Raw genomic sequence first — 16,373 nt, 5'->3', positions numbered from 1 at the left:
AAGTGAGTTATTTTGATAACCAATGAGTTATTTTCAAATAACTTTGTTCAAAATAGGTTATTGATAATTGGGTTATCCCAAATCACAAATATGCCCCAATGTGTGTTTGGTCACATTAACTATTTAAGGTTTAATGTGGCATATGGAGTGCACAATAAATTTAACCAGACAGTTTTCTCAAAAAAAAAATTAACCAAACATTTCAAATTGCAGAAGCAAGAAAAACAATCTGACAGAAGAAAAAGACACTAGTGAAATAGTAAGTAACTAAATCAGTAGATTTTTCCAAAAAATAAAAAACTAAATCAGTAGAAAAGGCTTATATGAGTAAAAGATAAAAAATACATAAGTTGATCAGTTCGATATGCAATTAAAACATGACAATAACCTAATTCATGCAGTAATCTTTTTAAGATAGTTGGGGGATGCTAAATGTCTTGAATCAACAAATGGGTCTGACCTGTTTGGCATGTTCACGTAATATATGCATACCTGCATGAAGATGATAACACCCAAACACAGGGTTAGAGATTCAAGATAAAGAACAAAGAAGAAACTTGATTTTTCTATAAATTTAATATGTTTAGTCATATAACTATGATGACTATAATCCACGGTTTTTCCAAAATCAACTTGCAAAAAAGTCAGGTTTCTAAATGAGTTTAGTCGGGTATGAAGACTCAAACTCATGACCTTACGGACATGAGTTTTTGAGCTCTAATCTAAATGAGTCTTCTAACTTTGATGACTATTTATAGAGAATTAACTAACTGAATCAGCAAGCTAAGCTTGAAGAATATATCATATTTGGGCTCCTAATAATGTGTTTAGTGTTCCAACGCTTCAATGGTCATCCAATATTCTTGGAACTCCGAATTCCTTATCTTTGATCTTTTATTGCACTCTCTCCTTTTGTGTATAAATACATTTGGTCTCTATCTTGTAAATCATCACTTTGAATATATACACTTGAACATCATTCATACCTCTCCTTAATCTCTCAAATACTTCATAAGTCTAATTTGAATTGAACTAATTAAGCAATTAACAGGGACAGTAAACATGAAGAAGGAAATATACCATTTATTTGGACCCAGACATAATTGATGCTATTTCCTGATCCCAGAATATCTGACTCAGATAAACCCTGTGAAGTCGATATTGGATAAACAAGAAATTAAATTTGGCACATTCACAAAACCAATGACAGGTACTAAGATTTATTTTTCTAAACAACTAAAATCATACTGTGAATTTATGATATAAATATTCGAGGGGGAAGGAACAGAGATCATTCTTGTAGACAGTAATTTTTTTTTTTTCATTTCTAATTTTATAGTATATACTTTTAATAAATTTGAGCCTATAAAAATTTCTCAAATTCATTATGGACTCTTCAAATTCATTATGGACTCATTGAACAGTTTATTTTAAAGACAATTATTTTAAAATAATTGAGTTTTGAAAAAATAATTAATTTTGAATTCTTAATAAGTTAAGGTAGTAATTTGTCTTTATTATACTTTGAATATTTAAGATTTTATTTAAATAATTACCTTGGACATTTTTAAAATAAAATAAAAAATACCAAAATATACAATAATATATATATTAGCGTTCGCATCATGCCATTATTTCGACAAGTTGTGTCTTTTGTACACGCGCTAAGAAGCCAAAATCGTTTTGCCGATGCTTTAGCTATGCTAGCAACTATGACCAAAATATTTGTTGAAATTAAGGTCAAACCTCTTAAAATCAGGCAAAAACAGGAACCCAATTTCGAAATTTGAGTGATAGCCTCCATTCAAGTTCCCATCAAGCCATGTTCGATATTCTTCAAAAATACATCGAGTGTGGAGAATATCCGTCCCATTTCCGAGCTATGGAATGAAGAGCCATGTGCCAGTATTCCACTAATTATGTTTGGATAACTAACAAGCTATACAGACGATCTTTAGATGGTCAAAACATGCTCTGCGTCGATGGTCCCAAAGCACGACAGATCATAGAGGAAGTACATGCGGGAGTATGTGGTCCACATATGAATGAACTAGCTCTTACAAAGAAAATACTATATTTTGGGTATTATTGGCAAAATATGGAACATGAATGTATCAGCTATGTAAAAAGTTGTCACCAATGTCAGATTTATGATGATCTAAAACATACCTCAACATCTTTGTTTTATAGTATAACATCCCCATGGCCCTTTTCTACATGGGGCATTGATGTAATTGGGAAAATATATCTCCATACATTAAATGAACATGAGTTCATGCTCGTAGCTATCGACTATTTCTCTAAATTGGTCTATGCAACGTCTTACAAGATTCAAAAATATACTCAAGTGGCAAAGTACATCCGCATGAATATCATCGCCAGATATAGAGTATTTCATGCCATTATTTCAGATAATGGAAGACACTTTCAGGGAAATGTTTTATATTTGCTCAAAGATATTTAAATTGAGCATCAAAAATCATCGCCCTATCGACCCCAAACTAACGGTGTTGTCGAAGTGGCTATAAAAATGTGATTAAGATCATTAAGAAGATGACCAACACATACAAGGTTTGGCATGAAAAGTTGTCATTCGACTTGTGGGGATATCGTACTACTTCTCAAGCATCGACAAACGAAACTCCATAATCTCTAATATTAGGTATGAATGTCGTACAACCTATTGAGATTGAAAACCCTACACTAAGAGTCCTTTTGGAATCTCATGTCAATGAAGAAGACTAGAAAAAATCTCAATATGACCAGTTGACGTTAATGGAAGACCACCAGTTAGATGCGTTATGCAAAACCCAGGTTTATCAAAAACGAATGACCTATACCTTTAATAGAAAGGTCAAGCCCATGAACCTAAAAGAAGGTGACTTGGTGCTCAAACGAACCCAATAAACTCTAAGGGAAAATTCCGGCCACGATGGGAAGGACCCTTCCTAATTAAGAAAATCCTCTCTTGAGGTGCAATTCGTCTATCTACAGTTGAAGGTGAAGAGTTTATTGCGCCAAGAGAAGCTTTGTTAATCAAACAATGATTATTATCCCAAATATGACCAAGAGTTTCTATAAAACACTAATCATGGATATCCATAATACACTAGTAAAAAAAAGATCAATATCAACGGTTTTTACTGTTGTTATTAAACAAAAAATGGTTAGTATTGAGTAATAACAACAGATCTAAAAGCGGTTGACATCCGTTACTAGAGCCTCCGTAGGCATTGCTCAAACATGAAATATCAACCATTTTGGGGCGGTTGTTATTACTCAATAACAACCTTTTTGTGAGAGGTTGTTATTAAGAAATATCAACCGTTTTACATGCAATTGTTATTAAGCAATATCAACCGTTTTAAAAAATGTTGTCATTACTCAATATTAACCATTTTGTAGGCGGTTGTTATTAAGAACTATAAAAGTGGTTGTAATTTCTTAATTATAATGGTTGTTAACATTTTTTTTCCGAATTTATAAAAAAAATATTTCAATTATTTAATTAAAAATCACTTTAAAATAAATTTAATTATTTTATACAAAATTTCAAATGACAAGATAATTTTTAAATATAATTCCAAAATTAACATTAAAATAATTTAATTCCATTACATACAAATACTACATTTAAATAAAAAAATTCATAATAATAAAAAAAAATAATAATTCAATCTTCATCTTCTATAATCTAATTCTTCTTCCATGAACTTCATCTTCTATCTCTTATTCCTTGATCTTCATCTTCTATCATCTATTTCTTCTTATCATCTATTTCTTCTTCCTTCAGCATAAACCTCATTTTCTTCATAATTAATTCCGTCCAAATTTAGTATACCTACATATAAAGACATTTACACATAAATAATTAAAATTAAAGTTAATAATATAAAAAGACATTTACAACATAAATAATTAAAATTAAAGTTAATAATATAAACATTGTTGGAGGAATCTGTTTAATCTATTTAACAACTTCTTAGTGTATCTCAAAAACCTGATTATATAATGATAATTTTACCTATAAGGCAATTGAGAAAGGAATTCAATTGAGAAAGGAATTAAGAGCATTGATTTGAAGGAGGAGAGTTGTCTCTGGGATTTGAGAGCATAGAATTGAGGATTGAGGGATGAAAGAGGTTGAGGGATGAGAGAGAGATTGAAGAGAGAATAAGTAATCGAGGTCATAAAAATAAAGGTTATGGGAAGAGAGGTGATTGAAGAGAGAAGAAGTTATCGAGGTTAAGGAGAAATTATCATGGAGAATTTAATTAATTAATTATTTTGTATAACAACCCACGATTTTAAGGATATTTTATTTATTTATTTTAATTATATATATATATATTATATTTAACAAATTTAATTACTTAAATATTATATATATATATATATTAACTATTAAATATTATATATAAATATAAATTATTAAATTCAAAATATTAAAAAATATTTAATATCAACTATTTTTCAAATAGTAATATTATATATATTTACTCTATTAAATAACAAATCAAATTAATTTATATAAAAATTTTAAATTTTAAATATTTTATATGTATATTTTATTTAATAAATATGAATATTTCAAATTTAATTATATATATATATATATTATTACATAAAATATGAAATTATATTATGTTTTTAAATTTAAAATACATTGTCATAAAATTTTATTTTTTTTACTTATTATTATTATTATTATTTAATATTTATATTATATATATATAATTCATATAATTAATTATTAATAAATTCATATATATTTATATAAATAATTATTAATTATATTTTAAATTTAATAAAAATATATAATTATATATCCTTCCTAGTTTCTCTTTAATCTCTCTCCACTTATTAATTTTTTTCTTTAAATCTTAAATTTTAATTCTCCTTTTTTAATAGTATTTTTTTATTCTTATTAAATATTAAAATTTATTAATATTTATATTTTTCATAAATACTAAATTTTGTTAATATTTTTATTTTTATTTTCCCTAAAAAAAAATATTCCTTCATGTATATTTTTTTTATCTTATCTCACTTTTATTCTAATATAAAATAAATAAAAATAACTCAAAAATTACAAATAAATTCTCATAACAACTTTCCATAAAAATATTGAATAATTTCTTTTTTACTAAGAATTTATTCAAACATTTTGCGGCAATAATAAAATATAATATAACAAAATATATATTAGAATAAGTCTTATAATACCTGTTGATATTTCCCCTTTATATCAACGGTTTTAAAAATGGTTGATATAGATTTGGTCAATATTAACGGTTTTTAAAGTGGTTGATATAGATGTGGTTAATATCTATAGATGAGTTAATATCAACCGTTTTAAGAGCGGTTGATATTGACCCCCTTTATATCAACGGTTTTTGAAACTGTTGATATAGAGTGGAGTCAATATCAACCGTTTTAAAATTCCGTTAATATAGATGAGTTAATATCAACCGTTTTTAAGAACGGTTGATATTGACTCCTTTATATTATCGGTTTTTAAAACGGTTGGTATTACCCCTTTAATATCAACCGCTGAACAAACGTTTACTATTTTTGGTTACTATTAATGATTTTTTTACTAGTGATAAGCTTGTTTTTGTGCTGCGCAATCATCCAGAAAATAACCCTATATAGAAGGCTTTTAAAAAAATAACTAGAATAAACCCCCAAAGGCCAAGCCAAAACCGCAATTTGAGAAAAAACGTCTCATTCCCCTTTGTACTAGAAAACAAAGAGAGCTAGACTCAAGGCTTAAAAAATAACATAACAACAAAATATATACATATATGTATAATAATATATGCTCCCGTGTAGGTTGAGATGAAATCATCGTTATGCTCACTTGGGCAACTATCCCGATAACTATCGCAAGAGCAAAACATATCGATTCCCCCAGATATACCCCGGGAAACCAAAAAATCTATATGCTCTCGTGTAGTTTGAGGTGTTGAAATTACCGTTTATGCTCACTTGGACGGCTGTCCTGATTACTATCACAAGAGCAAAACGTATCGATTCCCCTATATACACCCCGAAAGCCAAAAAAAGAAGAAAGAAAATTCCTGAAGCTAGAAAGTTGAAACTCTCTCTATAACTATACCAAAAATAATCAAACTTTCAAAGAATTGCGGGAAATGGAAAAAACAACCAAAAATATCGATGAACGAGACCCAACGTTTCAGTCACCTTCCCTGTGAGATAAGAGTTCGGATAATCATCTGCACGAGATTGAATTTATCATCTATATCATAACATAGAAAAAAGGAACTCGAGACCCTTTAAGTGAGATAATCTCTACCGATTGCAGAATATTCAGAACTTAACCCCGAAAGCATTTCGAATCCAAGTTTCCATAATTCGTGGATAGGATCAAGGTTTCTTCTGTTTTCAAACTTTACTTGAAACAGAATTGGGAACAGTCCATTCCTTAGAGACACCCAAATAACGGTTGATGTTTCATCTAATTGTGAATGTCACTTTGTAAAGAAAATGAGAAAAAGATTATGTTAAAATATTCCCTAAAGCAATAAGAACTCCGAAAGTCGACAGTTTAATCCAGTTGCGAAGGACATTTTGTTACGTCAAAGCCAAAGGCTCCCTTCAACATAACTGGTCGATATTTCACCTAGTTGCGAAGGACACTTTGTCAGACCAAAAATAGGTAAGTTACTAATTAGAACAACTCCTCTCATAACCAATCTCCAGCTAAATTATAATTTTTCAACCAGTTGTGAAGGTCATTTTGTACAAAACCTTTCCAAAGTCCTATCTTGTAATAGGCACCCATGATCATTATTGTGATCTCTCTAAAGCCTACCTATTGATATGTACAATAGGTCATTATTATAATTCTTAAAGCTCTATTTTAATAGTCATCTATAGGTCATTATCATAACCTATCCCCTCAGAATGATTAATATCACCCATTCCCCACAATAAGTACTATCCTATCATGGGCATCCATGAAAGTCATTATTATGACTAATCTCCAACAATAAATTATATCTCTTAATGGACATAACATGATTATTATCACTATTTCACTAGAGAGTCTTCCCTAGAAGAGTCTTATTTGTTGATAGGTATCCAAAGAAGTCTTACTTGCATAAGACTACTCCTTGGTCAAGCATCATCAATCATTGTTATGATATGATTATTGTAATAATCCATCACCAATTAGAGCTCTATTTACTCCCTAACGTGCATAAGACTATTGTGATAGTCTTCAACCGACAAATGATCATGTGGCGATCTGACTTATGAATCATTGTTGTGATTCATCCCTAGAATTTGTTGCCATCCAAGTTAGGGTACAAATTTTAAGATGTTCAAACCTCAAACCCACGCTTTCCAAAAACGAAGTTTGTTTTATTAAAACTCGGTTTGAGGGGGCATTTTGCAAGCATGAAATTTTGACATACCCTAATTTTATAAATAATAATTTTAATTTATAATAATATTAAAATAATATTTTGAATTTTTAAATTTGAAATAACCAAAAAAGAGATTAAAAAATCAAATTATGATTAATTATTGTGATAATTAAACTCTAATTAGAAAATTTTAATAAAATTCAATAATAATTGGAAGTTAAAATATTATATTTATTTTACTCAAATTAAACCCAAAAATGGATTAAAATTATTTATTTATGATTTTAATCATAAATTATGTATAATTTATGGCTGAAAATAATTAAATAAATACCCCAAAACACCCAAAAAAATACCAAAAAAAAACCATATAATTTTATTATATTTCCAAAAATATTTTTTGTGGAATTTTTGTTGAAGAAAAACGCAAGAAATTGTTAAAAATTCAATTTCAAATAACCTTTTATATTAAAGATAAAACTTTTAATTTAGTGTGGACAAATATAATAAAATTCATTACATCGCGGATTTCATCCATCGGATCAGTGCTAGATTTTCATCTAGCGCCCAGAAGGACGCCACACATCCAGATGTAACAAAACACGCGCACGCTTGGGTCCACACTAGATTGACTAACGGGACAGCTAACCCCGTTAGCCCAAATGCCCGAACATGGCCGAATCTCCAACGGAACGCAACAACGCATTTTGATTAATCAAAACGATGTCGTTTCGTTCTTTTTCTTCGCAAATGTCGTAGGCCACGACAAACGTCAGCGACCTTCCAAAAATTATATCTTATCCGATACTCGATCTTATCCTTCCATTTTTTCACCCTATGCATGTCTCTACCTCCCCGTCATTATCCTTAAGCTTTGTATTCAAATCCTACATCTTAGCTAGACTGCCAAAGACGATTTTGAATTCAAATGATTGAACTTCAATAGACAAATCAAAGTTTAATTAGGCTAGGATAACTAACCTAACTAAGTATAAATACTCTCTAGGCATTTTTCTTCCAATCCATCAAACAATCACCGAATATTACAACTGAATTTGAAAAATCATAGAACTTCGGCGAACTAGATTTTTGTAAAATCTTTTCCGGCGTTCCAAGCTTCGATCCAAGATTCTATAAAGCTTCCTACACATCATTGGAGTGTTCTGCAATCGTTGATAAACTTCTAGATCTACTGTAATTCAATTTGTGATTTGAAATTGAAATTTTTATGTTTGATCGGGTTGACCATATTTAGGGTTCCATTATGTGATTTCTTTGTTTGAAATCATTCCCTAGATGATTTATAAGCTTTATGTCGAAAGAGATTTAATCAATTCAACCTAAATCGAAAAAACCCAAATTTGATTTTGTAATCTGGAAATTTTGAAAATCGTGTTTTTGAGCTTTTTGGCCTGAATTTTGATTCAAATAGTTGCTAAACATGTTTTTAAACATGTTAGGATAATTTCCAGATAATTATATCAATATCCCGATTATGTTTGATCCAACTGAAATAAAAAAATGATTTAGAATTTCAATTTTAAAATTTGTTATAGAGCTTGATTGATGTTCTTATTTTGGTTGTATTCGACTATAATCATCATTTCAAAACGGTTGGAATAAGAATTACGCCATGAGATGGACTAATTCAAAAGATCCCAAATATTGCCCTAAAATTGATTTTGAGAAATTGATCTTTGTAGAGATCGATTGATCGTGATTAGGGATAGGGGTTATGATCCCTACATTCATAAAATTTGTTTGCAACTTACAAATCATGATTTCTTGGTCTTTATCAAAAGATACAAACCTGCAATTCTTCGTACAAAATAAAGAACACTCTGTCTTGAAGAGTCGAGTCCTATAGGACCGGGATCGAGAATCCTTTGTCTTGAGTTCTTGCATTAACCGGTTTGGAATTAGGTATAGCAAGATGTTAGAAGGTGCTAAATTGTTGGAGGGCTCTTCAGGAAGACTTTATTTTTTAGAAGGGAAAGGGGCCGCCTTTTCTGGAGATGGTTTTAGTTTCTAATGGCTCACGCTTTTTTAGAGATATTTTGGTTATACCGGCGATGATAGGTGGATCTAGTAATGGGGCTGTTCCGATTGAGAGAGGTACCCCTGCCGTTGGGGTTTTATTTTTAAAAGAGTAGCTTTTTCTTTTTTGGTGCTTCAATCGAGAAGAGATGCCTTTCAAAGTCCGAAGATGACCGAGAAAACTAAGTTAGGACTGAGACTAAGGACCGATGTTCTTGAGTCAGTACCGAGATCTATGACCGGTGTTCTTGAGAAAAGACCGAGGATTCTAACCTCGGACTGAGAGTCTGATCTGGGACCGTGACTTTCAGGTCCACAACCGAGGAAGCTAGACCTGGGACCAAGCCTCCCAATCCTAGGATCAAATAAATTAAGTTCAGGACCGAGCCTCTTAAACCCAGGACCAAATAGCCTGAGTTTAGGACCGAGCCTCCTAAGACCTAGGACCGAGCCTTCCGTTACCTTGACATAGCATCCCGAGCCCTAATCCAAATCACCCTGGTCTATACCAAGCCCGTCCGAGACTAAATCGGAAAAAATGGACCCAAGTCCTATGACTCCGGTCCTAAGGCCTGTTTAGTTCCACTTTTCAAAATCCAAAATTAATTTTGTAGTTTTGAAACCCCAATCCATTTTCAAATAATCCCAAAAGGTTAGAAAATGATATTTAAATATTTTTGAAATATTTCCCAAACAAATATTTTTACTAAGGCCCCGTTTGGAATTTATTTTGTAAATTTTAACACTTTTAATCTTGATAATCAACGAGAGGTTATGGAAACAATGGAATTGATTCAGAATCAGCTAGTTGAGATTCAAGGCAGCATGAGAAGAACAGATGTTGAAAGACTAGAGTATGTTGACTCTATCGCAAGGAATTTTCAAGCTGAAGAGAATGCGAAAGCTAGTGCTGAGAAAGAATAGAATCATATTACTCAAGGTGAGCCTAGTAGAGATAGAAGAGGTGACGGTGTATCAACCGACACCAGATCCAAATGAAAGCCAACCAATGATGAAAACCTAAGGCCAACCAAAAGAGGCGGAGGCCGAAGCAGCGGTGGTGATCGTGGTGGGCGATCTGGTAGTGATCGCGGAGGTCGTACTAGTGGTGGTGATCGTGGTGGGAGATCTGGTGGAAGCGGTTGGGGTGGACGTGCTCTTCCTCCGTTCCAAAACCTACTAACTGGTGAAGGGATGAGCTATGAAGGAACTCGTTTTTCGATCGATCCTCAAGTGAAAAGGGAAGAACAATAACCTCCTTTCTCCTACTTTGTTAACTTTTAAACTATGTTTCTTTAACTATGCTTTTGAATATTGGTTTTTGGAAAGTAGTTGTGTAAGATGGATGAACAAATTCTACTCTGCGTTTTATATAATGAATGCTTAATTTGTTATCTATGCAAAAGTTTCAATCTCATCATCAAAAAGGCGGAAATTGTTGGGTCAAATTATTTTGACTAAGTGTCGAAATAGTTTGACTATTGGAATTTTGATGATGAATGGATATCTATGTGTCTAATTATTTTTGATGCAGGTGTATCGAAATCAGATTATATTAGACTTGGTGTTAGCGAGGCTCATTAGACCGATTTGATATTAGATGCACGAAGTTGGACGTGCAGTCTAACTAGTTGAGTTAGACGTGAAGTCTAACTAGCGGAGTTAGACGTGCAGTCTATGTAGTGAAAGTTAGACGTGCAGTCTAACACTCAGAGTTAGACGCGCAGTCTAACTAGCGCAGTTAGACGTGTAGTCTAACACACGGAGTTAGACGTGCAGTCTAACTGGTTGAGTTAGATGTGTAGTCTAACACACGGAGTTAAATGTGCAGTCTAACTAGTTGAATTAGACGTGGAGTCTAATGGAAAGTGAAAGTTAGACGTGCAGTCTAACTAGAGAAAGTTAGACGTGCAGTCTAACTCCTTTAGACTAGTTTGAAGTGGAACCATAATTAGACGCGGAGTCTAATGGAATGTAAAAGTTAGACATACAGTCTAACTAGTGAAAGTTAGACGTGTAGTCTAACTCCTTCAGATTAGTCTGAAGTGATTGTAATTAGACGTGAAGTCTAATCCCATTAGACCAGGTGGTCTAATGGATCCTGTTATTAGACGGGACGTCTGATTTTATTAGACGAGGTCGTCTAATTGAAATACGTCTAATGCCATGCTTAAGCAGTTGCTTGAAGCTAGCACCCGCATACCCACGTGCTCTAACTGTACGCTACTCCTGCTCCACTTTCTAGTGAATATTAGTACGACAACCAGCTGCAACCAATCAACCAATTCCACGTAAGCGAATATCCTTCACATTACTTGTTTTACAGGTACATCTCTGAAGAATATTCGGCGCACTACTAGTTGTGTACGGCCACGATCCTTGTATTTATAGTCTACTGTGTACTATGGAGGCGTTCCAATGGAAGCTCGCCACGTGTCATTATGAAGATTCGACTCTTGGTACCTGTTCCTTATTTAAAGAATTTAAAGGACAACGGACAAGCTCTCGCTCGCTTGCTCGCACTCTAAGAAGAATTTCTAGAATTACTGAGAAATCAAGCTTTTGAACTTTCAACCGTCGGCTGTTTTCCTGATTTACTGTGTATTAATCAAGAGAGAGTTAGAATCAAAGCACTGTTTTAGTTGAGTGATATTCATCATATTATAAGTAGAATAGAGTATGTTCTGTTCAACAGTGAGTTATTCGTGCAAACTATATTTGATTCAAAACGTATTATAGTGAATCCTTCCGGTGGTTGGAAGAAGTGGTGACGTAGGAAAGTTTGCTCCGAACATCCATAAACAAACTACTGTGTTGTTTCTTTCTGTCATCTTCTCATTCTTGATCCTAAGCTTCAAACCTAAATAAACATTTCCGCACTTGATTCCGTTTCAAGTGTTTACAAGGGTTTGCGTAGAATAGAATGTGAATTAAATCTTTAACAAGATTTCTTTCAAATCGTTTTTCCTAAGCCAGACCCCCGTCTCTATTGATTAAGCCGATCCTATCAATCCGATCCTATCATGGTATTAAAGGTTATTTTTCAAATAATACAAAATAGGAAGTTAATAATATAATATTTTTTATATAAGGTAAAATGATTTTATTTAATATAGTTTGAGAAGTATGATACTTCATTCACACTTTAGTATAATTTAATATATGTGTTAGTTTGATTAAAGATAATTACTAAATATTGATAATAGATATTCAATGACAACAAATATTGAGAATTTATCAGGCAATAATACTTCTAATTCAACAATACATGCAACAACACCTTAAACAATTCCCAAAAGTATGATAAAAATTTCCAATTGTTCAAAAGAAGAAGAATTATTGTTTGGAATTATTTTCAGATTGTAGACATCAATGGAGCTAAAAACGAAAAATACAAATATTGTTATAAGTTGTTGGGAGGTGAATCAAAAAATATAACTCGTCACCTACATGACCACTTTAATTGTTGTCTATAAGGACCAAAATGTTTGGGTTTAAGATAACAAGTTTTGACAAATACTTTGTCAAAAGATGGTAAAAAAGGTATTGTAAACAACATATTTGATCATGATGGTGTTAGAAGAGAATTGGAAAACATGATTATCATGCATGAATACCCTCTTTCCATGGTATCATTTAGGATTTATAAAATTATTAGGTCTTCAATAACCACTATTTAAGGTTCTAATGACAAATACAATAAGAAGTGAAATTAAAATTTTGTGAAATAATGTCTATGATGGATGACAATGACAGTAGAATTGTGGACAACTATCAACAAAAAAAATATGCTTGATTGTTACAGCACACTTTATTGACCATACTTGGACATTGCAAAATTGAATATTGAATTAATATTTTAGTTTTTATTTATAATTATTTATTTATTTGGGCGGTTCTAATTCATTTCTCATTTAAGCCTACTTTATTTTATTTTTAGGTTCATTTATGTGCCATGTCTACGTACTAATTAAAGAAAATTTTTCTCAAGTTTTTTTAAATTATCGGATGGATTGGAATATTGACACAAAGTTATCCATTCCAACTTTAGATAATTGTTGACCAAGTGACGCTTTAATAAAAGACATAATAGAGAAGCTACAGAGAAACACATTAATATTGTCAAGTACGCTCCTTCATATGTGTTTTTGTGCCCACATACGCCCACATACTAAACTTGATTGTGAAAGATGGACCGGATATAATTATATATGGAATTGAAAAGATACGAGATAGTGTATCCTATAGGACTACAACTCCGAAAAAAGAAGAAAATTTTGAGGAAATGTTTAGACAATATTGTATATATTATGCTAAAATGTTTGTTCTTAATTGTCCTACAAGATGGAATTCAATATTTTTAATTCTTGAGACAACCTTAGTATATAAGGATGTGTTTTTTGAGAGAAAAGGGAATTCACAATATAAAAGTATACCATCTAATGAAGAATGAGAATTCACTGATAAAATTTGTAAGAAGTTGAAGTAATTTTATAAGGTGACTCAATTATTTTTTGGCACAAAATAACCAACAGCTAACATATTTTTTTCCAAAAATATGTTATATATATATATGAAATTGTCTTCATAGATCAATTCTTCTAATTGGGTTATTAGTCAAATGGTGGATAATATGAGTGTGAATTAAAAAAATTATTGGGATGATATATATATTTTAATGGGAGTGACAATTGTTTTAGACCCAAGATATAAATTGGATTTGTTAGAGTTCTACTTTCCTAAGATATTTGAATATTCTTTTTAATTTTTTTTTATCAAAGATTAAAGAAGTTCGTCATTTATGTTATAACTTGTTGGAAGAATATCGTCACAAATCTAATTTTGATGAACGATGTGGTGAGGGTAGTTCTTGTTCGAATTCAGCAAATTCTGACATGACAACACTTTAAGTGATCTCCAAAAGTTTATGTAAAAAAAGATCAATGATTGTACATGTGAAGAGTGAATTGGATGCTTTTTTTGGCAAGAGATACTATAGATTGTGGTGAATATTTTGATATATTGATATGGTGGAAGATGAAAGTTTGGAAGTATTCACTTCTTCAAATTATTGCTAAAGATGTTATAGCAATTCAAGTGTCCACTATAGCGTAAACCAGGACTTTGTCCTTATGCAAAATACCGTATTTCGACAATGATAGATTTGCTTGTAATTGCCAAACTTAGATTGGGACTTGAAGTTATAAATAAGGGAGTGATTTTATAGTGTTTTGTTAGAAAGAGATCATTTAGTGTTGAAAGAGAGAGGAATACGGGAAAGGGGAGCAAACAACAATACTAAGAACACACTAGAGTTCGTCCTTAAGAACATACTGTTTTTTTGACAACAAGAGTTTCGCTTTTCTTCTCTTGGCAAACGTTGGATCAGGGCTCGAAGGTACAAACAGGGGAGTGATTTCTTAGTGTTTTAGTTCAAAAGAGCTCCTTTGGCGTTAAGAGGGAGTGGAATACTGGGATTGGAATAATTTTCTAAAGATGAAATTCTAAAGAGCGTTTTCAGGAAAAAAATATATTTTTTTCTTTCTATCTGACGTGACATGTCACGTTGAATTCGTTGCCTTTCGTTTTTGTAAGTGATTTCCTTAATCATCTCTCATATATTAATAATTGATTAGAAATACATGATGTTGATCTCCATAATCAATTCAAGAGCCAATTTATATATATATAAAATAATTATCTCATCTAATTTTGTAAAAAAATAAATAAAACAAAGATAATTGTTTATATTATTATCAAAATTTAACAACTAATTAAAATAAAGTATGTAAATAATTTTTTTATATAACAATATAATTATTTAAAATTTTCTATTTATATATAATCAAATTAGGACATTGAAATATTTTTATTTTGAAATATATAATAAAAAAATTAATTAGATTGCTTTCCTTCTATGAATTTTCATAATGTTCCTATGCGAATTTTGTTTACTTAAATCTATAAATAGACTCCTCTAGTCTAAGAAAAATTAAACATTTTATCTATTCTTTACATATTATATCTCCCGTGTTTTATCTTTATCTAATCATGGTCAAAACAAACAAAGGGCGTCAAAGAATCACCATGGCCAAAATGAAGAACAAGAGTAATCTTAATGTGACATTCTGCAAAAGAAAAAGTGGGCTTTTCAAGAAATTCAGCGAGCTTATCACACTATGTGGGGCTGAAGTTTTACTTCTAGTATTTTCACCAACAAACAGAGTGTTCTCCTACGGTCATCCCAGTGTAGATGAAATAATTGGACGGGGCTTTCCTGTGAAACTCAACAAATGATTGAATCTTATCGGTCATCAAACATTAGGGAACTAAATACTAATGTGATGCAGGTTGAGGAATTGATGGAGGTTGAGGAGCAGCATGCGAAGCAGATAAATCACGACAAGAAAGTTGGGCAGGATCAAAGATGGTGGGAGAGATCGAATAAAGAGATGAGTTATAAACAACTTGAACATCACAAGATGTCTCTATTGAATTTAAATGCCATTGTGACCCAACAGAGGTTGGAGTTTTCTAACCCGTAAACTCAAACTTGTTTACGGGAAATAATTATTATTGTGATAAGTTATTGATAAATTTATCTTGTTGTTTTTATTTTTTATAATTTTAATTGTTATTGTTTTGATTGATGTTTGTGTTATGAATTTTATTTTAATTTATTTATGTGTTTGTAACCATATTTTTTGTATTTTAATATTTTTTTTTGTTTTTATACTATTATCGATTAAGTTTTATGTGATTCGATGAGAAAAAAATATTGAGAAAAAAAATAAAACGATAATGTCACATTTTTATCGTAAAATAAATAATCGAATATCTCAATCTTCATTATAGTTAAAGATCTCATCTTTTTTGGATCTCCAACCATATAATACACTTTAATGCTAAATTCAAAATTTTATAAAGTATATCATAATGTAT

The 16,373-nt window shown here is 31.2% G+C and overlaps 1 protein-coding gene across 1 annotated transcript; it reads left to right on the top strand.

The window, feature by feature from the left end:
* The first annotated feature begins 15,518 nt into the window (after positions 1–15,518).
* On the top strand, positions 15,519–15,976 carry LOC124915870 (agamous-like MADS-box protein AGL62). The gene is made up of 2 exons (XM_047456620.1): positions 15,519–15,680; positions 15,782–15,976. The coding sequence occupies exons 1-2, from the start codon at positions 15,519–15,521 to the stop codon at positions 15,974–15,976; spliced, it is 357 nt and encodes a 118-aa protein (XP_047312576.1).
* The last annotated feature ends 397 nt before the right edge of the window (positions 15,977–16,373 follow it).

Source organism: Impatiens glandulifera, chromosome 9 (genome assembly GCF_907164915.1).
Source record: "Impatiens glandulifera chromosome 9, dImpGla2.1, whole genome shotgun sequence".
Classification (NCBI taxonomy): Eukaryota; Viridiplantae; Streptophyta; class Magnoliopsida; order Ericales; family Balsaminaceae; genus Impatiens; species Impatiens glandulifera.
The sequence above is the reverse complement of the archived record's forward strand: the minus strand, read 5'-3'. Positions and strand labels throughout refer to the sequence as shown.

Bases quoted from the DNA above. Each gene is read 5' to 3' on its own strand.
- LOC124915870 (XM_047456620.1), top strand. From the start codon at position 15,519: ATGGCCAAAATGAAGAACAAGAGTAATCTTAATGTGACATTCTGCAAA. The intron at 15,681-15,781 runs GTAGATGAAATA...AATGTGATGCAG, and splicing joins TCTCCTACGGTCATCCCAGT to GTTGAGGAATTGATGGAGGT.